The 22,031-nt window shown below is 45.2% G+C and overlaps 1 protein-coding gene across 1 annotated transcript in view; it reads left to right on the top strand.

Annotated features, from left to right (window-relative positions):
• Positions 1-22,031, top strand: part of CBL (Cbl proto-oncogene) — a 34,178-nt gene that overhangs the window by 7,602 nt on the left and 4,545 nt on the right. The window contains exons 3-15 of the mRNA XM_040084965.2: positions 9,265-9,411; positions 10,625-10,781; positions 12,240-12,361; positions 12,827-12,964; positions 13,408-13,495; positions 13,886-14,017; positions 14,381-14,584; positions 15,907-16,038; positions 16,889-17,266; positions 18,100-18,194; positions 18,625-18,780; positions 19,265-19,368; positions 19,727-19,909. Coding sequence (XP_039940899.1) covers positions 9,265-9,411; positions 10,625-10,781; positions 12,240-12,361; positions 12,827-12,964; positions 13,408-13,495; positions 13,886-14,017; positions 14,381-14,584; positions 15,907-16,038; positions 16,889-17,266; positions 18,100-18,194; positions 18,625-18,780; positions 19,265-19,368; positions 19,727-19,909 — 2,036 coding nt within the window. The remainder of the gene's footprint in view (positions 1-9,264; positions 9,412-10,624; positions 10,782-12,239; positions 12,362-12,826; positions 12,965-13,407; positions 13,496-13,885; positions 14,018-14,380; positions 14,585-15,906; positions 16,039-16,888; positions 17,267-18,099; positions 18,195-18,624; positions 18,781-19,264; positions 19,369-19,726; positions 19,910-22,031) is intronic.

The following is a 22,031-nucleotide window of genomic DNA, read 5'->3' as shown; positions in this document are numbered from 1 at the left end:
TCACCTCCTGGCCTCTCTCGTGGCATCTTGCACAGCCCAGGCAGCAGCAGTGACTGTTTGGTCATGAAGGGGTAGCAGCAAAGAGTCTTTTCCTCCTGCTGGTGCTGAGCCTGGCAACATTCTCAATTCTTTAATTTGTCACAAAAAAAAGGACAAGATTGGAGCAGTCAGTGCATGTGATTTGTGTACCAGTTCGAGAGATACCCACACAAACAATGAGGATTTTGGTTTGAGGGATTCTGTTAAATGCTGCACTGCCAGTGCCAGATTCCATGGATGTGGGAGCTCTTGGAACCCAATCAGTTCAGTGCTATTTGTTAATTTAATTAAATTAATTTCTGCTAGAAATGCACCTATAGATATAAAATATATGTACTAATCTAAGGTGAAGAAACCGAAATTTTCTCACCTTGCTAGGAGCTGAGGAAAAATACTAATCTTTTTTAGTAAGAATTCATAAACTAATACATTCAAAAATTATAATAATTTATTAATACATTAATAAATTCAAATACTCCAAATGTGGGAGAAGCTTTCTGGAAGATGGTCAGCAGTCTGTAAAGCAAACAAATAGAACCTGAATCTGGTGTTCTCTGGGAATGTACTCATGGCAATGTGTATATGTGCATATACATATATACATATATATATATATGTATAATCTGGTTTGCTCTTGATCTCATGCAGGTTTGTGGCCATTAATCTGCAGTCTTTTGAGAACAGAACATTTAAAGTTTAATGAATGTGTTGTTTTGACTTTTCTGAGTTTTTTTCCCGGTTGTTCTTGAAGCTTTTTTCCTCCTCTCTTCCAGACTTCGCATTCATTTTGCTCCCTGTTGTGCATGACCTTATTTTCTCCCCCAAAAGGCTCCCGGTGTAGAGCAAAAGGCACAATTTTGCCATTTGCATGAGCAGTGTGAAAGCTGTAGTTTGCTCCTTCAGTCATGGAAAATGACTGAAGCAGGATCAGAACTGCCCTGATCACTTGAGCATCACCCTTGTATCCTTATTATTTCCAATTTGCTCTTTGTGTGTTTCCTCTCAGACATTTGGGAGGTCTCTGTAGCTCTGTGGTTGTGGTCTGCAGTGGTTCAGACTACAAATACATAAATTAAGCATGGTTGTACCTCTCCTGCCTTAAACTCACACTGTGATTTTTGTGAAGAGAGCTTTCAAGGTGCTATTTAAATTCTGCTTTAGCTCGCTTCCATGTCTGTTTAAAAATTCATGCTGCTGAGGGTGCTTTCAAAGCTCTGTGTGCATTTCCTGGCTGATAGGTACGAGCAGTAACTTCTGGGTACTGTTTAAAAGAGAATTTTAGGGAGTAGATCAGATGCACCTTGGTGACTTTGGGGTTTTTATTAGAGATACTGTGTTGTTCCTCTGAGCTTTGACAGCTAAAAGTCACAGCTGCGGGCTTGGAGTCAAAGAGTGTTTCTAGAGTTAATCATTTTGGATATTTTGTTGTATGCTTATAATAAGGTAAAGCTGATCATCCAATGATTGGTTGGCTGGGTGCAGTAATTAGGAATTCTTGAGGCTGAGCACATTTCCAGAGGTGCTGCTTCCTGTTCTTCATAGATCCGGGGATAAATATGTGACTTCTCTATTGTGAACTTCTTGAGTTCCCTTTTTAACAAAAACCAAGGATGAAATAAACCATATTTTCCCCTGCAATGTGATGGTTCCGTTGCTTGACAGTGCCATTCTTACTCTGAACATGCTGAACCTGCCTCAGATCTCGATTTCAGTTTCATTTAGAGGCTTGGTGGTTTGGCTGGGCTTTTTTTTTTTAATGTTTCCATTGCAGAAATCTTTTACTTGTCAGCCCTCTTGCTTGCAGAGAGGAGCTGCAATTTGTCAGCTTTCCACACTACATAAATTACTTCTTGCAGCAGTGGTTTTGCAGTTGTGTAAATAGATTATACTTGACATGGCAGGAGTGAGAAATAGCTCGTTGGTCAGGAGACAGGTAGAGGAATTGTCTGTTCCGTGGGAAAGAATTAATTAGGCTGAAGAGTCCGTTTTTCACCGAAGAATCAAATTTACTAATGATGTTAAACCAGTCTATAACGAGGGAAAAATCAGAGAGGTTATTTTCTAAATAAAATCAGAACACTGCAAATGTTTCCACATTAGAACACAGCTATGCAAGCTGCAGGGTGAGTGAGGAGAAATAATTTGTCAGGATGTGGACTGGATGTTTAAGGAACAGCACAAGATATTTTTCTAGTTCAGCTGTGGGAAACAAATTGTTAACCAAGGCAGTCAAAAAATAAATATATCTGTAGAGAAAATGGGGGTAAGCAGGAAATATAATAAACTTTTTCCATAGAGCATGGAGATGAAAAAAAGCTTTGGGAAGCTGGTCCATGTTTAATTGTTCTTCTGACAACAGCTTAGGGGATGCTGGCTCAGCAGGATTTCATATTCTTCTCTAACTCCAATGTTAAGACTCACTAATTTACACAGGAAAAAGCTAGCAGTGTTTAATGTCTCCTGGAAATGACCATGCATATCTCTGAAGGGGAAGGAAGTGTATGAAGAATGACTTGGAGGGAAAAAAAAAAAAAAAAAGAGAAAAAAAGAAAAAGAAAAAAAAAAAGGTTGGAATTTAAAGAGGAAAAAGTTGGACAACACTTGTGTTAAACCCTGAACCAGAAAACCCTCCAGGAGGAGGGGGGTTGGTGCTCTAATCTCATCTTTGAGACCTCTTGCACACATTCCTGCCCAGTGAAAATGAGATAGTGCAAAATGTGGAACTCAAAATGGTGTGTGAGTCCTCTTTCTGTCACTTCCTTCTAATACAGCAGCACTTTTTTTTTTTTTTAAACAAAACCCACTAGTGTGAAGTCTACATCTGCATTTAAATTAGAACATCTTAAAGAAAAGAACAGGCTCCAAAGCTGCCCACAAGAAAGGTTTCCTTGCCAGGCTCCAGCATATGAACACAAACTAACTGCTTATTACCCAAGAAGAAATTCATTATCATGTAAATGTTGTTGGAGGGGAGGAATGTGAATTATTTCTTTCTAATTCGGTTTTAAATTGCAGTTTAGGTGATAGTTTTGGAACTTAAGTAACACTTAGCATAATTGGCTTAAGCTTGCATTCATTATAGTTTTCTTTCTGTCTAAAATTGGACCACAGTCTTGAAAATCAATTTGTGGACTAATGCAAGATCTCAGATGATTGCATAATAAGGGAGGAAGATTTTTATTCTTCTTTCCTCTCAGAGCCTGTAAAATTGTAGAGTTTTATGTGAGGCTGTGGACTTGCTGTTGTGGGTGGAATTACAAGCACATTGGTTCGTTTGTAGTAATTATCATTGGGAATGTGATGGATTTCTCCATGCTGGCAAAAATGTGCTGCTGCTGCTGCTACTTGGCAAGCGTGTCGTGTCTCTTGGGTGCTTGGCTGGGCTGTCCAGGGCTGGCCTGCCACATTTGGGATTTCTGGGATTGGATTTTAGCCCATCCCAACCCCTGCCGTAGGTGGGGACATCTCCCACTGTCCCAGGTTGTTCAGGGAGTGTTGTGGCACTCCCAGGGATGGAGCAGCCACAGCTTCCCAGGGCACTCTTAGAATAAAGAACTTTTTAATACCTACTCTGAACCTGCCCCAGCTCCTTGTCATTCCAACTTGCCATCCAGGACAGTTCATGAAATACAGAATCTTCCTCGATTTGGAGATGTCCTTTGTGCTCTGTTTTTAGCTATTGCAAATAGCCCCTGAAATACAAATTTTGGTTCCAGTGCAGAGAGCCCAAAATTAGGTATAATGAGAAGTGTCCTGAGCAGTCTGTTTCTTGTGTAATCCCCTTGAATCTGGTAAAATAAATTAATCTGTTACCTAAGTGAGAGTTTTATCCTTTACCTTGTCAGTCCTCTGAACGTGTTGAGCTCTTTTAAGACCATTAGTAATATCAAACGTATTCCTATCTTTCAAGCATTTTCTCTAAAATTTAAATTTTAAAGGTGGATTTTTAGCTTCTTAACAGTGGGGGAAAAAAAAAATGTAACACCAACGCTCGTGCCTAAAACAAGAAGTTCAGATCCTTTAAAGGTCAGTTGGTTTGGTCCTTGTGGTCAGTGGCCTGATGTCCTTTCTGTTTCACATCACTCACAGCCATTTGCATACTGATGGGAATATATAACGTTTTGGGGTGGTTTGTGGCCTGCAGTGTATTTTAGTAGATTTTAATCACATTTTAATGTGATGGGCAGGCTCTGCTCACAGAACTCAAGGTGTTAAAATATATTTATGTGACCTGAAAAGTGCCAGGGTTCGGCAGAGCGTAAGGAAACTGCCCTGCAATACCTAAAGCACTGAAAAATAAGGAGCTGGTGGTGAAAAAATCCTATAGAACAAGAAATAAATTTAATGTTGATCTGTTCTTTTGGTTACTCTGAGGAAATCCTGTACGTGTTACAGAGCCTGACTCTGTAAGGTGCCTTCTGTTGAGCCAGCAATAGTTAAGTGGAATTTCATTCACTTCCTGTGTTGCAAGTTTTGTTGAAAGTAAGTTCCGCTGTTTCTATTTTTAACCCCGATCTGTGCGTGGAGAGGACGCCCGAGCTGCCTCAGGGTTACAGAAAACAGCTTGGGATCACCTCGAGATTTCCACTCACTGCTTCTGTCAACATGAACACGCTGAAAACTCCTGGCTGGGGTGGGAGCAGAGCTCTTTGTTGAAGCCAGGCACGTCAAACTCCCTGCTGAAATCAAACTGCTCGTGGCTGGAGCATCTGAAAGCCCCTGTGACATGAGAACCTCACATCTTTGTGGTTTCCAAAAGGTGCCTTTTACTCGTTGGTGTCGTTAAAAGAACTGTTTGGTTTTTTTAATTTTTTTTTTTTTTTTAGCTCTTCAGGTATAAAATTGTAAGATGCAGTTATAGGAAAAAGCCTGCGGGTTTGTGGTTTGTGTTTTCATAAGCAGTGGCGCTTGCACTTACCTCCAGTGGATGCTAACCCTGTCACCTAAACAGAATCTGGTGGTAAGAGTGCAAGAATAAGAAATAAGGACAATAATTACAGAGAAGTGAAGCATTTTGAGGTCGGTTTCTTGTGCTCCAGCTCATAATTCCTCTGTGTTTGTGACATGCCTTCAACAGAATGAGCTTTACAGACACGACAGCGTGTGCACGTCAGATTATGGCATGTGAGCACAATATTGTGACTAAATCAGCCTGTGGAGCTGATCCTTGCTACGTGTGAGGAACTAAATTATACCGTGTCAGCTGGGTAGCTCTGAAGGAGGTGAGAAATCCTGGAAGAAAATGAAAAAAATCCTAGCTGGCAGTGGCGGAAATGGTTGTGCCACGTTAACGTTGCCTTGAGGGGAAAAGGCATTTAGTCAGGAAGCACATTAATTTAACTAATTGTGTCAACGTGGCTGAGAGAGACATCCCTGATTAAACCATCTTCTGCCCTTAATGGCTTTCCAAGACAGAGCCCATGCACTGGAAAAACACTTTTGTCCAGGAAACTGGGAAAGAAAAATCTGCTGAGGGTCTGGGGAGAGACAACACCACCAGAACCCCCAGCTGGGGCTGGCAGTGGGCGGCTGCGCCTGGAAGTTTCTCCTCAGCCTCTTGAATTGCACAGAAACGCGTGGAGCAAACCCATCCTGGGGCAGGAAGGAAGGAGCAGAGCCGCGGCAGAGGGGGCTCGGAGCGGGAAGGAGGAGGGAGCCTGTCCGTGGGCATGGGGTAACTGAGGAAACTCTCTTGCTTCGTGCTGGTTTTGGTTCCCCAAAGTTGTGTTTGACTGCAGGGCCTGCAGCCGAACTGGAGCTGTGTCTGAAACAATTCTCAGCTCACTCTGTGTCCGCGAGGACCGATCCCTCCACGCTGGAGCTGCAGGTGTTCCTCGCAAGTGAAACACTTGGTTACTGTATACAGTGGAAAAAATATTTAGCTTTTTACGCTTTCACTCGTTGATTCATTATTTCTGACCATAATAAACCAAAAGCTTTTGCACATAGATGTGAAATCCCACCTCAGCTGTTGCTGCAAGCGCAGAACAGACCCAGGCTCTGGTTCTTTGAAGCTGGCACAGGTGTTGCTGCAGCTGCCTGGGGACAGTTCACTGGTGTGGCCGGAGCTCCCTGGGTAACGTTTTCAGCAGTGCTCGGGTGCCAGGTGTTTAAATTCCCCAGCAGCAGGATTTAGGTGCTGCAGTCAGCTCTTCCCAAACTGGGCTTGGCGTGTCATTCTTTAACGTGTAAGATTTAATTCTCATTAATTCTTGTAAGGTTTAATTTTTTGACTTGTAAGGTTGAGTTCTTGTGAGTGAACTTGTCTCTGGTGGAGCCCTTGGTGATGGTTTTGTGTGGATTACTGTGTTTAGGTAAAATTAAGAAAAATGGCCATCATGGGGCATTGCTGCAGGTCTGTGGCCAAAACTCTTTGGGAATGTCCAGTCTAAGACCCACAAATAAATATATTAAATATATATGCCCCCTTTTCTGGGAGTCCATTCACATCTGTTTAGTTGAAGCAATGGCAGTAAGGACAGTTCTGACATTGCTGAAAATAAAACACAATCATCAGTAAGCTTTGATGTGCCAATAAAAATATTGTCTATAATTGCAAGTGTTTATTTGGTCTGTACAAATTTACAAAGATGTAAATTGTTAAAATAAAGAAAATGTTTGTCCTTTTAGCATAGGATTGGTAACTGCTGTATATAAAAGCCACCAACACGAACTGTTCTGCAATTTGCTGTATGTTCACTTCCTGTGGTTTTTCCTGTTATTTACCTACAATATAGCTGAATATTTATTAAAAAAATACGATGACCTAGAGAACTTAAAATGTTCAGCTATCCAAAATGGTTTTGGAAACAGAGCCCTTCAGTGTGTGTGTGTGTGTAAAACCATTTGTTTATCCACCCTTAAGCCTGAGGAAGTCCTTACTTCTCTCATTAACTGATGTGCTCAGCGGAGTGCAAGCACTTCCTGGCGCTCAGCTGAGGCAGAAGAGATAAACAAGGGACACAGGAATATTCCCTGGCTTCTTGCAGTGTTTTGTTTAAACCATGCACTTGTTCAGGGTCAGAAATGCATCCAAGTGCTTGTCTGTCGTCCCCAAATTTCCCCACGTTGTGCTGGGCAGCGGTAGGAGAGTACAAATTCATTAGCAGGTTTATTAAGGCCTCTATTTTTATAAACTCAGTTAAGAACAGCCCCAAACTCTTTTGCTCGAGTCGTAGGTGGATTAAATGATCGATACCAGCCTGGTGTTTGCTTTTTTATCTTGCACTAACACAAACTGTTCTCTTTTTTTGCCATTTTGTGGAAGTGAGGGCTTTCGGAAGTCCGCAGCTCCCACCTGTGATTTGCAGTTTTTCTAGTGTTTATCAGACCAGGGCATCGCAGGGACACGCTGGGAATCTCCCTGAGGGAGGGAGCTGGGGTGTGAATTTACAGATAAATCATCCTCCCTGTACCACGAGCTCAGAATCTGAGCCTTCCCCTCGTAAATGCAAAGAGAAATAGGAGGCTTTGCGTTGCTTAATGTGCCAAACCCAATCTGTAGAACTGCTTTAAAATACCAGTTTGAGTGTGTGCCGCATCCAGAGACAGCTGGGCAATGGGACAGCTCCTGGAAAAGCAGCTGGGGGTTTTTCCTCGTGTTAATCCCAAGCACCTGCTGTTGTTGGACATGTGTGAAATGACAAAAAAACCCAGAATTCCTTGTGTAGCTGGTGCTGTCCGTAAAGACTTTGGGTGGCTTTCATTGTTGCACACAAATGAAAATGTAGCTGAATGAAGAGGGATAAGAGAGAACGGCTGTCAGAGAAAATTTAGAGGTTTGGGCCCTTCTTATCTCCCCAGACTGTCAGGACATGGAGAAAGGGCTCATGAGGGCTGAGTAAATACTAGAATATATGTCAATCAATATGGTCACTTCCAACTGGGTCTAGACCCTGTGAAAATCTGGGAAATGTCCCAAATGTCCATGGAATTTGTGTGGAAAGGCTGGAGGTCAGTTCTGCAATCAGGCACATTAGCAGGATGAGTCCTTCGAGCGGGAGTAGCATGTTTGGAGCAAGTGGTATCTGAAAAACATCCAAGATGAAGTGAATAGGAAGCAATCCAACCAAAATCCCAGAAACTGGTGAAAGGCTGGAGCCTGGGGGAGTGGAGTTTGCTGCCAAACACAAGTGTCTTCTGCAACAGCAGCAAACTCAGGGAGAGAGATGGGAAAACAAGCAAATCCAATGTGACTGGGGGTGTTCCCTCCCTCTGTGTTCAATGTGGAATAATCAGGGCCGTCAGTGACTCTGTGCCATGCCTGGGTGGCTGGTGCAGTTTTCTGCCCAGCTCTGGTGTGTTGGGCACAGCTCACAAGTTGTACTTGCCCACATGATGTCAGTTCCTTCTTTTACCTTCAAGCACGTGATGTGGGGGGTGAAATAAAACCCCTCTGGCCTGGAAATCTCCCTGCCTCTTTTCAGGAAGTTTTCCTAGCAGTGGAGTGGAGGAGAAGAGAGGCATCCTTTCTTTTGATAAAGGAGTGAGGGGAAGAGGTGCCTCTGGTGATTAGAACGGCAGAAAATATCTATTCTCTTCTCCAGCTTTTCCACTCCAGCTTAAAAAAGGGCATATCCTGTGGGAGAGAGCACTCCTGATGTCTCAGTGTGTCATCAGGCAGAGAAGGGACTTGAGGTACCAGCTGTAATTCAAGTTGGATAATTAAACACGATATATTTGAGAGCCCTGACCGTGGAGCTTTTGTGTGTAAGTCGTTACCATTTTAGGAAAAACCTGCAGGTGTTCTTGCATTCCCTTGGGCCTGGTATGATCAGTTAGACGTTCCCTGAGCTAATCTATTGTGTTAGGAGCCTCTGGACACCTGGAAAGATGTTCAGCTTCCATTGTCCGGGGCAGGAGTAGTTTTATGTGCTCTCAAAAGGAATTTTCAGCCCCCAATACTCAGTAGGTGAGGTCTGAGTATTGGTTTTGCACGTTTTCTGGGAGTGTGTTTTTCCACGGGAGGATTTTTGCCTGCCCACCTTAAAGAGATTATACAGATTTTGTCATTGTGGAAAGTGTCTTGACAAACATAGGTCTTGCTGGTAGTTCCCATGGTTTGGATGTTCTGAATGCTGGGAAGAACCTTGAAAGAGAGCCCCAAATAAGAGTTTTGCATGCTGGGATCATCCTTGAATTGCAATAAGTGCTGCTTCTGCTTTGCTCAGAATGCTAAACGCTTTTTTATTTTCTAAAATAAACAATTTCTGTGGTCCTTTGCAGGAGGAACCTGACCAAATTGTCCCTGATATTCAGCCACATGCTGGCAGAACTCAAAGGGATTTTCCCCAGTGGCCTCTTCCAGGGAGACACGTTCCGGATCACCAAGGCAGATGCTGCAGAATTTTGGAGAAAGGCTTTTGGTGAAAAGTAAGTTTCTAACTCTGCTTAGAAATAGAGGTGTGGGAGAAAATTGCACAGAGTGGTTTTTTAAGAATTCTGTTGGGCTTTGTCAGGTTAAAATAAATGATGGGAGAGACCTAGGAATTGTTCCTACATTAAATTTCCCAGTTTTTGTCCTCTCTGGTTTTAAATGTGTCAAGTGATGAATCTTTCCCCAGTTTCCCCAGGAGACTCTTGTATTGTCACAGTGTCTCCCTTGATTATTCAGCTTAAATTTTCCTCTCCTTGATTTAATTCTTTAACTTGTAAGTAAGCTCTACAAGCTGTGCAAAACAATCCTTTCTTCTTCCAAAGGTTACCTTGCCCCCAACATGGGTTGTTCTTTAGCTAAGCCATAATATTATATTCTTTTCATCTTCCCTCCAATTAGTCTTTCCAATCATTTACTCACCTCTCTTCTCTGAATTTCTGTTTGCAAAATGGCTTTGCTAGGAGCGAAGGGGAAGGGGAAATGCAGCAGTCTTTGTGTGCAGACTGCTGAAATGTCAGGTTTAATTTCTGTATCTAACGAAACACTGACTAAATGAACCGTGGAGGTGTTCACAGCAATGTTTGGGGATTAAAGTTAATGGATTGGGTACTGCTTTCAAACTGAGGGAACTGAGGTACTTCACCTAAAGGGTTTAATTAGTAGCTGTCAGAACAAAAAGCCATAATGTATTTACTTGTGAATAGCACACTTGTCTGAAGTGAGGCATTTTCTTTCTGTGTTTCTATGCCACTTGATATATTAAGAAAAGGAAAATATTCCTTTAAACAGGAGCCTGTGTTTTGGCTTCTGATTATCTTCCTTCTCCAGTTAATCCTTCTTTAGAGAGTTGTTTGCAGCTTTTTTTCTTTTTAACCATCTAGAGTTTTTCTCTACCGGCTGCAACGCTGTGAGATTATTATCAAGTGATGCTGTGCCAGATCTGCAGAAAGAGGGAAAAGAGAAACCAGAGGGGGACTCCTAATTCCAAAATCTTGCACGTGCAGAGAAAATTGCCTTAAGTTCATTTGGCCGCTGATTTCCTGCAGCACCAAGAAATCTGTGTTTGTGTGACGTGAATAAATCTCTTGGGGCAGTTTTCGATTTTTCTCTGTTCTGTTACCACAACACGGCTGCTCACAGAGACAATGTGTAGGTGTGGACGTGGTGGTGGTGGTCCTCAGCCCTTTCCCACTCCCTGCTTTTCCCCAGGACCATTGTTCCTTGGAAGAGTTTCCGGCAGGCCCTGCACGAGGTGCATCCCATCAGCTCAGGGCTGGAGGCCATGGCCCTGAAGTCAACCATCGACCTGACCTGCAATGACTACATTTCAGTGTTTGAGTTTGACATCTTCACACGACTCTTCCAGGTAAGAATTGGGGAATGGGAATCACTTGAAGTGTCTCACCCCTTTTTTATATCCAAGCCAACATTTTACATACATCATTTATACTGTATGGGATTTCTTTGTCTTGCCCTCCATCCCTTAAGGAGTAATGCTTAAGACCCCATATGGCAGTAAAGGTGGGTGATATTTCTGGCTGTAGAATAAAAAAAAAATCCCTAAATATACCCTGCAATTCCCAGGCCCATTCAGCATCCTGCCATGAATCAGGTTTTCTCTTTCAAAGGTCACTTTGAGACTGAAGCTCTGACACAGCTTCTGCAAGCCAGGAAATGTGAAGCTTAGTTTATCACTCTGTCTTTCCTCATCCCTTTCTTTATTGTCGGATTTATTTTCCATGGAGAGGGGGGGGTTGTTCAGGATGGAGCTCGAGCATGGAAATTTGTGTTTCCTATCTTTTGAACTGACCCAGCCAGGATGTTGTGAACGTGTCTGTGTATGTGAGAAATCTCTGTATCACTGAAGGGATATTAATAGTAGGTAAAATCCTTCCCCTCTAATAGCGTTAAGTTCAAAAACACAGCTTCTGATGGTACAATTGGGTATTTGCAAGAACAATCACTTACTTCTTTGGCTCTGACTCGCCTTTTCCCATGTGATAGGGTGGGTTGTAATTAAGATATGTCTAGATGAGAAATTCCCATGTTTGGTGTTGCAATGCAGCTGATCTCATTCAGCACTTTTTCCAAGTGTTGTACATAAAGAACAAGTCAAGAGCTGCTGCAAATTCCAGGGGGTGTAGAGTTCTTAGGGAGTGCTGATACCTTCTTGTAGATGGGTTAAGAAACGTGGAAAAATCAGGTGTGATTTACAGACCCAAGCCATTCTCAGGGTTGAGAGATTTCAAATTGCTGGTATGTCTTTTGGGGCATAGTTTTGAACAATATTTGAGATGTGTGTGCTGGTTTCTTTATTCAGACCTGAGAGCAGCCACACCCCGGTGAGGTTGGGTTGGTGAGGAACAGTCACAAGTTACAGACAGTGAATCTGAGACACAGAGGGGAGGGCACTGTCCCCAGGCCATGCAGGAAGTGTTGGGGAGCAGACCAGTCATGGTTCCTGGGCCTGTGCATAATCAGGAATCTCATTAAACTCCTGCCTTTATCCCTGGCTGGGGAATGAATCATTTTCTCTGCAGGAGCAGCACAATTGATTGATGGCTGTTCTTAAGCTGTGACCTCAGTGACTTCTTTTGTATTTATTAAAGGAGTTTTGATTAAGGTCTGTCTTAGGCACTGATTTTATCCCCAACAAGCAAGAAACTCAAATGCCAAGTGCTGCACGGGAATGAATGTTTTGCTTTCCTTACTGGATTTGTGGTGGAACAGAAGCATGTTTCTGGAGCTGAAGAGCCCTTTCATTCAGGGATACTGACCCTTTGCAGAAGCGTGTGGTTAATTAGTTTCTTTGGTGCTTCCCCAGCCCTGGTCGTCCTTGCTGAGGAACTGGAACAGCCTGGCAGTGACTCACCCCGGGTATATGGCATTCCTCACCTATGACGAGGTGAAGGCCCGGCTTCAGAAATTCATCCACAAACCTGGCAGGTGAGAGGGAGCTCAGCCTGCAGGGCCCTGCTGCGAGGTTCTGGCTGCCACCACTGACTGCAGCGGGGCTGGCAGATTATCTGTGCTCCTTTCTGCAGCTCGTGGGGTTACTTCTGGGCAGCTTTTAAACATGGAGACCTCCTTGTAGTCTGTTTGTGTGCTGGCTTTTTGAAAGTCAGTTTGAAACAAATGATTTTAAGGATGTTAACTTCTCTTGCTCTGGATTCTGGGTTTAATTTCACCTGGAGGCCAGTGCTTGGATTCTTTTCTCATTTTGCATCACATTGCAAAGTTCCCCTTTGAACTGCCTGGGGGTTAAGTGACGAAAGCTGCTACAAATCATCAAGTTATCCCTACTAATTTTTATTTGCTGTCTTGATATGGCCAAACAAAGGCTGCTTACTTGTCATTTAATCTTTTCTGTCTGCTCCAAGCTGAAGTTTCTTTTCCTCTGTGTGTTTTTAGTTACATTTTCCGGTTGAGCTGTACCCGCCTGGGTCAGTGGGCCATCGGCTACGTCACTGCAGATGGGAACATTCTCCAGACAATCCCCCACAACAAACCTCTTTTCCAAGCACTGATTGATGGCTTCAGGGAAGGCTTGTAAGTAACTTTATAAAAATCAGGACAAAAAAGCAGTTACATTTTGAATAGTCCCATTGCTGTCAGTGGAATAACTCATTGCTGAGCTATTTTGGCACTCAGGAATTAATGACAGCTGTCTGTGCACTGGAGAGCTGTGCAGTAGCAGATGATAAATGTGCAGCAGTGTTTCCCTTCTCATAAATCCTTTTTTTTTTTTTTTTTTTTTTTTTTTTTTTTTTTTTGTCAAACCCTTAATTTGAACCAATACTTTGAGAGTAAAGTGGTTGATTTTGGTCCAATCATAAAATCCTTCCAAAACTTTAGAACTCAGAATACCTTAAATTCCCACCCCTTGCTTCTCACCTTCATTCTCTCTTCCCTTCCCACCTCCAAAAGAAACCTTAGCTATGTGTGTGTGTCCAGGCACGTATTGAGATATTTTCTTCCCCAACTTCTTCCAGTTATTTATTTCCTGATGGTCGGAATCAGAATCCTGACTTGACTGGCTTGTGTGAGCCCACACCTCAGGACCACATTAAAGTTACACAGGTGAGTAAAATATCCCATTCCATCAAACTCTCTGCCTTTCTCCCTGGTTTCTACCCTCCTTAGCTGTTCATCCAGTTCTTGGTATTCCCAAAGCTTGTTTTTAGGGCTGCAGTATTTGACAGGAATCACAGAAATCTTTGCATGATAAGGATGGGCAGATGAGATTGCAAAGAGAGATTTTAAGGGTTTATTTTTAGAATGTTCTGCCAACATTGACGCTTGTGTGCCTTGTCTTGAACCCAGCTTTTCTTGGGATGCTTAAATGAAAATTACTGGATAATTTGAATTCCACTTTTTTCAGAGCTTGATAGATGCATCTAGCACGTAAAATGACAGAGAAATCTTTGCATATTTCTGTTCTCCCTGTGATTGGTGCTGTCCTTCCCTCAGGAACAATATGAGCTGTACTGTGAGATGGGCTCCACGTTCCAGCTGTGTAAAATCTGCGCTGAGAACGACAAGGACGTGAAGATTGAACCTTGCGGGCACCTGATGTGCACCTCCTGTCTCACAGCCTGGCAGGTGAGCCTTGGCCTCTTCTTTATCTCTCTGAGGGCAGCTGCTTGATCTTTTACAGATATATTCTCTTCTCAGAGCTGTTCAGGTGTGGAGGGATGGTAGCAGAAACATTATCTCATAATGTCACTGCATCAGCAGCTCTTTAGATGCCTGATCTCTCAATATGGAATAAGGAAAAACTGTGAAAACTTCCTAAGGTGTTGTTTTGCTACTTGAAGGAGAAAATATTCCATATTTCTAGCCCAGTTTGCCTTTGCCTTCCTCTGAGCTGAAAGCTCCCTGCCAAAAAGCAGGTTTGTTTCTGGGGCAGGTGACAATCTGTGTGCCCCAAAGGCTGCTGTGACAGATCTCTTCTGTCCCCTGCAGGAATCTGAAGGCCAAGGTTGTCCCTTCTGCCGCTGTGAGATCAAAGGCACGGAGCCAATCGTGGTGGATCCCTTTGATCCCAGAGGAGGAGGAGGATTGTCCAGGCAAGGGGCAGAAGGAACCCCCTCTCCCAATTACGACGATGACGACGATGACAAAGCCGACGATTCCCTCTTCATGATGAAAGAACTCGCTGGTACCAAAGTAAGCTCACTGCAGTGGGTGCTGATCAGTGTGGCAGGGCCTCTTCTCCAGCAGTTTTCTCTCGGTGGGTTGTGCCTGGGAGGGTTGTCAGACTGTGTGACAGTAAAGATCCTGCTCCCGATGGAAAGCGGGGATTTAGGTCCAGATTTGTGAGCTCACTTCACACTGGCAGTTTGGGATCACACTTTGAAGCCTTTGATCTTTTGTTTGTTGTCTTGGAGGAATCCCCAGAGGGGTGAAAAAACTGGCCTGACCTGTTGGAATGGAAGATCTGGCTTTGGAACACTGCTCTGTGTGTTAGACTTTGATTTCCAAGCCAGAATTCACCCAGATCAGCAGAAATTCATCCATTTTTCCCCAGTGATGGATACAGGCAGGCAGGTACAGCCTTCCCAAGGTCCTGATGAATAACAGGGTCGAGGGCAGGCTGTTCTGCTGAGGAACTCAATTTGGCTGTCACCTTTTTATGTGGTGGCTGATAAATCTATTTAATAAAGGTGTGATAAGTCTACCTTTAGTGCTGCTTCCCTCCAGGAGCTGTGTACAGGCGTTCTTTGTGGATCCCTGCATGGCTTTTTCACTTCATTTTCATTTCCCATTTCAAAATCTGATTGCTGCTCTTGCATTTTTTTTTTTTTAACTGCATAGGGAAGTGGGTTTGAATATAGCTAATTTTTAATACCTGAATCAACTAAATTAAGCTGCATTTCCTGGTCAGAAAGAATCTTCACCTCTGGTTTGCCTGGAGTCTTATTTCCCTTTATCTTCCATCCTGTGAAATAATGTTCTAGTCAGTAAACACTATTCCCGGAGGGCTTTTTATACATATTTTGGGGCAGCAAAGCAATTTTCTTGGTGTGACATCCTGTCAACGTTGGTATTTCGTTGGCTTTAATGAGCTCAAACATACGTGAAGCTTTTCAAAATGAGGCAGCACTAGCTTTGATTGTAAAAAAAGAGAAAATAAAGAGGATAGCAGGCACTGTGCTGCTCTGTTAAGTTAAAACCCAGCTTTCCAGGGACAAAAATGGAGGGTTTGGTGCACACCAGCGCCCTGTAGTGAAAGCAGTGCGCACAGGAGGCTTTGCAGCAGATCGTGCCCTCTGGTGTCGAAAAGCGGCTTGTCCCTGCTCAGGCAGGTCCGTAACTCCATCAGAGCTGTTTTGTTGCTAAGTGTGCATTTCAGCGGTGCCTCAGCTCGGGCTGCTCCGAGCGCTGCAGTGCCGGGCGCTGCCATCGTTCCTGGAGGACAGCTGTTACTCCGGGAGCCTCTCCCGAGGACAGGAGCTGTGCGGGCTGAGCTGTGTGCTGTGCCCTGGCAGGTGGAACGTCCTCCCTCGCCGTTCTCGCTGGCTCCTCAGGCCGCCCTCCCTCCCGTGCCGCCCCGCCTGGACCTGCTGCAGCAGCGAGTGGCCAACCCGCCCGGAGCCTCCAGCCCCGGCACGGCTTCCAAGGTCGGACACACCTCCTTCCCCTTCAGCTGCCGTTCGGGTGGGGCAGAACCAACTGGTGACCCCAACATGTTCTCTCTGACGGCCCCAAGTACTTCCTTCCTTTTCTGTCTGGAATCCTGAAGTACCAAATTATTATTGCTACTGCCACGTTCTCTGGTTTTTACCCTCAATCCCTGCTCCCTGCACCTTCTGGATTTTCCTCATATTTTGTTCTAGCTGATACAGGAGGTATCCTATTTCTCTCCCGACTTCTCTGCCCTCATTTTTACATCAAGCATTTTTTTTAGATAGAAAATGAGGGAAGGAATTCAATGTGTGTGACTGGGAGAAATGAACTGGCTTTCTGATTGATCAGCAGAAGGTGGTAGGGTGATCTTGGTGGCTTCGAGTTAATGGTTCTTGAGATGCAGCAGCAGTTCTTCATCTGGTTCGGATGAAATAATGAAATTAGGAAAGTTCAGGCAGAGAAAAGTACCTGTTTCTGTGACTACTCATCACTGACTGATGAATGTTAACTTGTACAAATAACCCACGATCGAATCATTTTTTTAAATCATGCTGAGGCTCTATTTGGAATCCAAGCTGAGGCTGCTGTGAGCTCATGTTTTCCCTCAAGAAGAGGAATCGGGGCTGTTCAGAGCCTGGCTGGAATGCACATAAGTTCCTGTGTTATCTCCTCGAGCCTGTGCAGAAGGTGTGGAGACATCTCCGAATTCTCAGAGATAATCCCTTAGAAAAACAGATGAAACCACCCCAAAAACTCTGGCTGCCGCCGCCACCTCCCTCCCGTTTATCTCTGCTGGCCGGGCCGCCCGCGTTAAGCGCTGCTTTGCACTCCTCCTCCCCGCAGGTCGCCCCCGGTGCTCTGCACAAGGACAAACCTCTGCCCATCCCACCCACGCTCCGGGACCTGCCCCCGCCGCCGCCCCCGGACCGGCCGCACGCCCTGGGCACCGAGAGCCGCCCGCAGCGACGGCCCCTGCCCTGCACGCCGGGGGACTGTGCCGGCAGGGACAAGCCTCCCCCGCTGCCCTCCAGCCGCCAGGGCGAGCCGTGGCCGGGCAGAGCCATCGCCAAAGCGCCGGCGGTGGCTGTGGGCGCCGCGGAGCCCTGGGCTGGCAGGGAATTGTCCAACCGGCACTCGCTCCCCTTCTCGCTGCCCTCCCAGCTGGAAGCCAGGGCGGAGGGCCTGCGGCTCGGCAGCACGCTCAGCCTGGACAACCCGGGGGTGAGTAGGTGTGGTGGGGCTGGGGGGGATCTGGGAGATGAGGCAGCAGCTTCTCACGCTGAGGAGTGGGATTTTGTCGTGAGAGAGATGAAAGGAGCTGGTGAGTTCCAGGCAAGGGAAATGCTGTCGTTCCTCTTGGGAGCAAGGTTGAAATCCCAGTTTCAGCAGTTATGAGCCGCAAGGCCTGATCATCGTTCACCTTTCGCTGTTCACTTTTCAGCGTTGAAAAGCCAAGAAGGTTTTCTGTTGTTACCTGGAAAAGTCTGGTTTGCTCTGCTGGCTTTTCAGCCCTGAGAAACCTGCACACATCAGATGTTACAGCTGTTTGGGCAAAGTCTGAGTTCCACTTGGGTCTGTTCACCTGTTACCAGTGAACTGAGTAGTCCAACGTTTTGTTCTCTAGAAGAAATTGCAGGCAGTTTTGCTTTCCTTGATTCCGTTCCCTTAATTTTTCCTTCTAATGCTTCCAGCTTTCTAAAATTGAAAGCAAGCACATTTTTAGCCAGATTTTCTAAGAAAATGGCACGTGCACCGTTGTCATCCTGTCTCCAAATGCGTGTGCTTGTCTGCATCCTTTTCCTCTTGGCTCCCATTTTGAGCTGTTTCAGCTGAATTTGCCAAGGCCGCTGGAATCTCAAAACCTGTGAAGTTCTTCCTGCAGGAAAACCCCTGCGATGCCCTCAGCTGAGGGAAAGCTGTCAGGGAATTCCTAGATTTCTGAGGTGTGAGTAAATTCTGTGGAATAAATCGGGATGCTTCATTCCACAGTGGCTTTGCAGTTGGACTGGGACATGCGTTATTTCTGATTCCTGGTTGTGAATTTTGTCTTCCAGAGCTCCACCAGTGGTCCAGCAGCAACCTCAGAGTGTGAACACCCCAAAATCAAACCCTCCTCGTCTGCCAATGCCATCTACTCCTTAGCTGCCAGGTCTGTTGGGATTTTTTATACCTTACAGAGTGGGAATTGCAGGGTGGCTGGTGCCAGGGACAGAACTGGCACAACTCTTTCAGCCTTAGTTTTAAACTCTGACAGATTCAAAACACAATTTTGAGAAAGCGGCTGAAATCAGCATCCCAAAGAGCTGTGGGGGGTGGTGGGAGTTCCCCTGGGCTGTAGGAATCAGGCTCCAGTTGCCGTCAGCTCTTTAATAAATTCACTTTTGAGCGGGGTTTTGTGTGATGTAAATGTACATGATGTTGTCACTTCCTTTTGCACCATGACCTTGTGGGCTGCGTCCTGAAAACCAAATTATTTCTTTAGACAGACTTGCTGTGAGGGGACTGAGGATTTTAAAGGGCACCTTGGTGTTAATTAGATTTGCTGTAAATGTTTTATATCTTGTTTCTCCTGCCTCCAGACCATTGCCTGTACCAAAACTGCCTCCTGGGGAGCAGTCTGAGAGCGATGAGGACACCGAATACATGTCACCATCCTCTCTGCCTGTGGTGCCTCCAGGTCCTGCTGTGCAAAAACCAGAGCTCAAAATGCCTTTGGAAATGACTCAGAGTTTACGGTGAGATTCTGCCTGGTTTTGCACTTCCTCCTCCCAGCTCTGGGGCAGCACATTTGGGACAGTAGGGTGGGAATTTTGCTCGCTCAGATTTCTGAATTCCCTCAGTGATATTCACCAGATCTTGACTAAAATAGCAATAAAGGAAATGTGACCACTGCTCTTGTGCAGAGTCCTTGTACAGTATTAAAGGACTCAGATATCCCCTTCCTTCCCACTCTCTCTGCCAAGAACCTTTTTGAGGAGCACAATCAAATTTTGAAATTCAAAACTCTTATTAAAATGTAATTTTTGGTGGTATCATTTTAACTCTCTTAAGCTGATGCGCTGCACTGCAACAAACATTCACTGAGCATTTTCTAGAACAAATATTTCACAGGGCAGTGGTGGCTTCACCTAGGAGCAAGAAGCTGTGCACAAACTCTATCACAGGGAAGGGTGGAGGTGGTGGCCACCTGTGTGAGGGGGAATGTGTTCTCTCCCTCAGAGTTTTGGACTGTGACCAGCAGCCCGAGGGCTCCATGTATGAAGCAATGTACAACATTCACTCCCAAGCAGCATCCTCTGCTTTCGAGGCTGTCAACACTTCTGGTGAGTGGGCGTGCTAAAAAGCAGCTGAGGAGCTGGGGTACAATGAATTGCTCCCAGGGGAGCAGCATTTTAGGCTGATAGAAAGGAATTACATTTGGTTTTGTTGTTAAAATAGCTGGGATGTATGTGGAAGTATGAGTCTGTGCATGCACACTGCATCTATCAAGTATTTTAACCTAATTTCCCCTTAGAAAATCAGGTTAAAAATCATAGAAATTAGAAAGAGCTGCCATTCAGTGTGAGGTTTTAGCAGCTAAACTTCAGCTGTGTGTCCTGTCAGTGCTTGGGAACTGGGGGAGCAGAGTCTGCCTTGAGAGACAGCTCGGTTCCAGAGCTCAGAACGTGCCTCCTCTTCCAGATGAAGGGAACCTGGCAGCAGCCACTGCCAGCAATGGCCCTGAGGAGCCAGAGAATGAAGAAGATGGTTACGATGTCCCCAAGCCACCTCTCCCCGTTGCCATTGCTCGTCGCACACTGTCTGATATCTCCAATGCCACTCCTGCCTTCAGCCGAATGTCCTTGGAAAACGACCCTGTCACAGGTCAGGAGCTCTTGTGTCTCTTCTTGCCTGGCTCTGCAGCTTTGAAACTTGTGTCACTCGCTGAAGATTTTGGATGTGAGATGTAAAATCAGGTTTAATGAGGCAGAATTGCACTGGTTCTTAGGTATTTCGTTTGATTTGTTTTAGCTTTTGTTTGATTTATAGCCTGGAATGTGCTGCCTTGGTCATTTAATCCCCAAGCTTGCAAATCACACTGAAATGAGTTAGGAAAAGCTTTTTTCAGCTTAAAGTATATTCCTTAAACCACTGTTTCCTACTGGGCATGGAATATTTTTGTACCAGGGTGTGAAGCAGGGTTTCCCATCCCTGGAAGTGCCCAAGGCCAGGTTGGATTTGGGGTTGGAGCACCCTGAGACAGTGGAAAGTGTCCCTGCCCATGGGCAGAGGGTGGAAGGAGATGAGCCTTGAGGTCCTTTCCAACCCAAACCATTCAGGGATTGTGTCCCTGTTCCAAGGGGAGGATCCAGGGCTGGCCTGGCAGGGCTTGTGGCTCTGCCAGTGCCTGCAGATGGCACAAGTGTTCTGCTCGATGCTCTCAGCTCCTCTGAGCAGGGACCAGCGGCTCAGCAAGGTCAGCTTTGTGTCCCTGGGGAATAGAGGACATCGTGTCCTTCTGGCTGCAAGGCACATTCTCTGAGGGAACAGCTAAAGCCTCGTGTCTCCAAGAGCCTTTCTGAATAATGATTGACTTATTCCCTGCTCAGCAGCTCTTAAGGGAGCTCTGGAACTCTTCCTGTTGGGGGATTTCAGTCTGAATGTGCTGGTGATTTGCCAAGGAGGAGGAATGAGTTTCTTGTTCCTTCTTGGAGGCAGAACCTCCAGTACCCAGAGCCCCTTCCCTCAATGAGTGTTCTCTTTTCCTGCTTCACCATTCCACTTCCCCGACCTTCTTTAGCACAGAGAGGAGTTTCCTAGTGCAGAAAAGTTCATTATTTTTGCCCCTACCTCTCTGTTTGACTTTTTAAATCTGTCCCTGTGTCTGTGGAATTTGGCTGAAAGGGATGAAAAAGAACAGGGCAAGTCCCACCCCCTCTCCCAGATGAAGTATTTAGCTTAATCATTGACACTTTGTTTCTACAGCCCTGAAATAACGCTGCTGTTGTCCTGCTGTAGGGGTAGGAAAATGGAAAATGTGGAAAATGCTGATTGTTAGTGCTGTGGGGAGCGAGGCACTGGTGCAGGCAAGCCTGACTGCTGTGGGATTCATCTTGGCAGATTTATGCTCTCAGGAGCCAGAGCCTGCAGTTTTAATTAATGATTTACCAAAATAACTGTCTTAGTAGTTGTCCTTTCAGACTGACCCACGGTCTCTGAAACTTGATCCAGCTCACGCTGAAACAGCGATTCCAGAGGGCAGTTTGGGGCAGACCTTTTCCTCACATGTACAAAAAGCTTCTTATGTGTGAGAAACTTGAATTCTGAAGATGAGGGAGCTGGACTGAGCTGTGGTCGGTGAGGAAGCTCCAGGGAATCTGATTCCTGAAGAGCCTTCTCTGTCTTTGGGCTTTTGGTGCAAGTGTTTCAGAAAGGCCCCACAATGCTGCTGCTCTCAGCAGGCTGCAGCGCCCACTCTTAAAAAGGGATTGTGTGGACATGATTTGTCTGTTGTACTCCAGTTCTGCTGCCAGAAAACTCTGTAGAGTGCCCTGAGGACTTTTTCCAGGAGACAAATAAATCTTTCTTTAAGGTGATGTCAAATATCCATGCAGAAAAGTTTCCCATGATTGGCAAAAAATGCTTTCTGCGATGATACAGGAGGTTAAAACCCAGAAACGGTCAGATACAGGATGAGCACGTTAAACAATGTGTTTTTTCCTTGGAGAGTTTGGTGACTTGTTTGGTTTACTGGCTGTTATTTCCTCTTCCCAGCAGTGCATGATGTGGCTGCGGGGCAGTGTCACATCAGAATGACTCAGGGAAAAGCGGAACAGGCTGAGCTTTATTGATCTGCCATTAGGCAGAGGAAGAGGAGAACATAATTCAGTTGCTGACCCTTCAGAGAGTGTAATTCAGTAGCTGAAGCAATTGCGGTGGCTGAGTTGGGGCCGAGTCTGTGCACACAGAGATGAGGGAGCAGCCTCTGGGCAGTTAAACTGGGGGG

This window comes from Hirundo rustica, chromosome 23 (assembly GCF_015227805.2).
Source record: "Hirundo rustica isolate bHirRus1 chromosome 23, bHirRus1.pri.v3, whole genome shotgun sequence".
Lineage (NCBI taxonomy): Eukaryota > Metazoa > Chordata > Aves > Passeriformes > Hirundinidae > Hirundo > Hirundo rustica.
The sequence above is the reverse complement of the archived record's forward strand: the minus strand, read 5'-3'. Positions and strand labels throughout refer to the sequence as shown.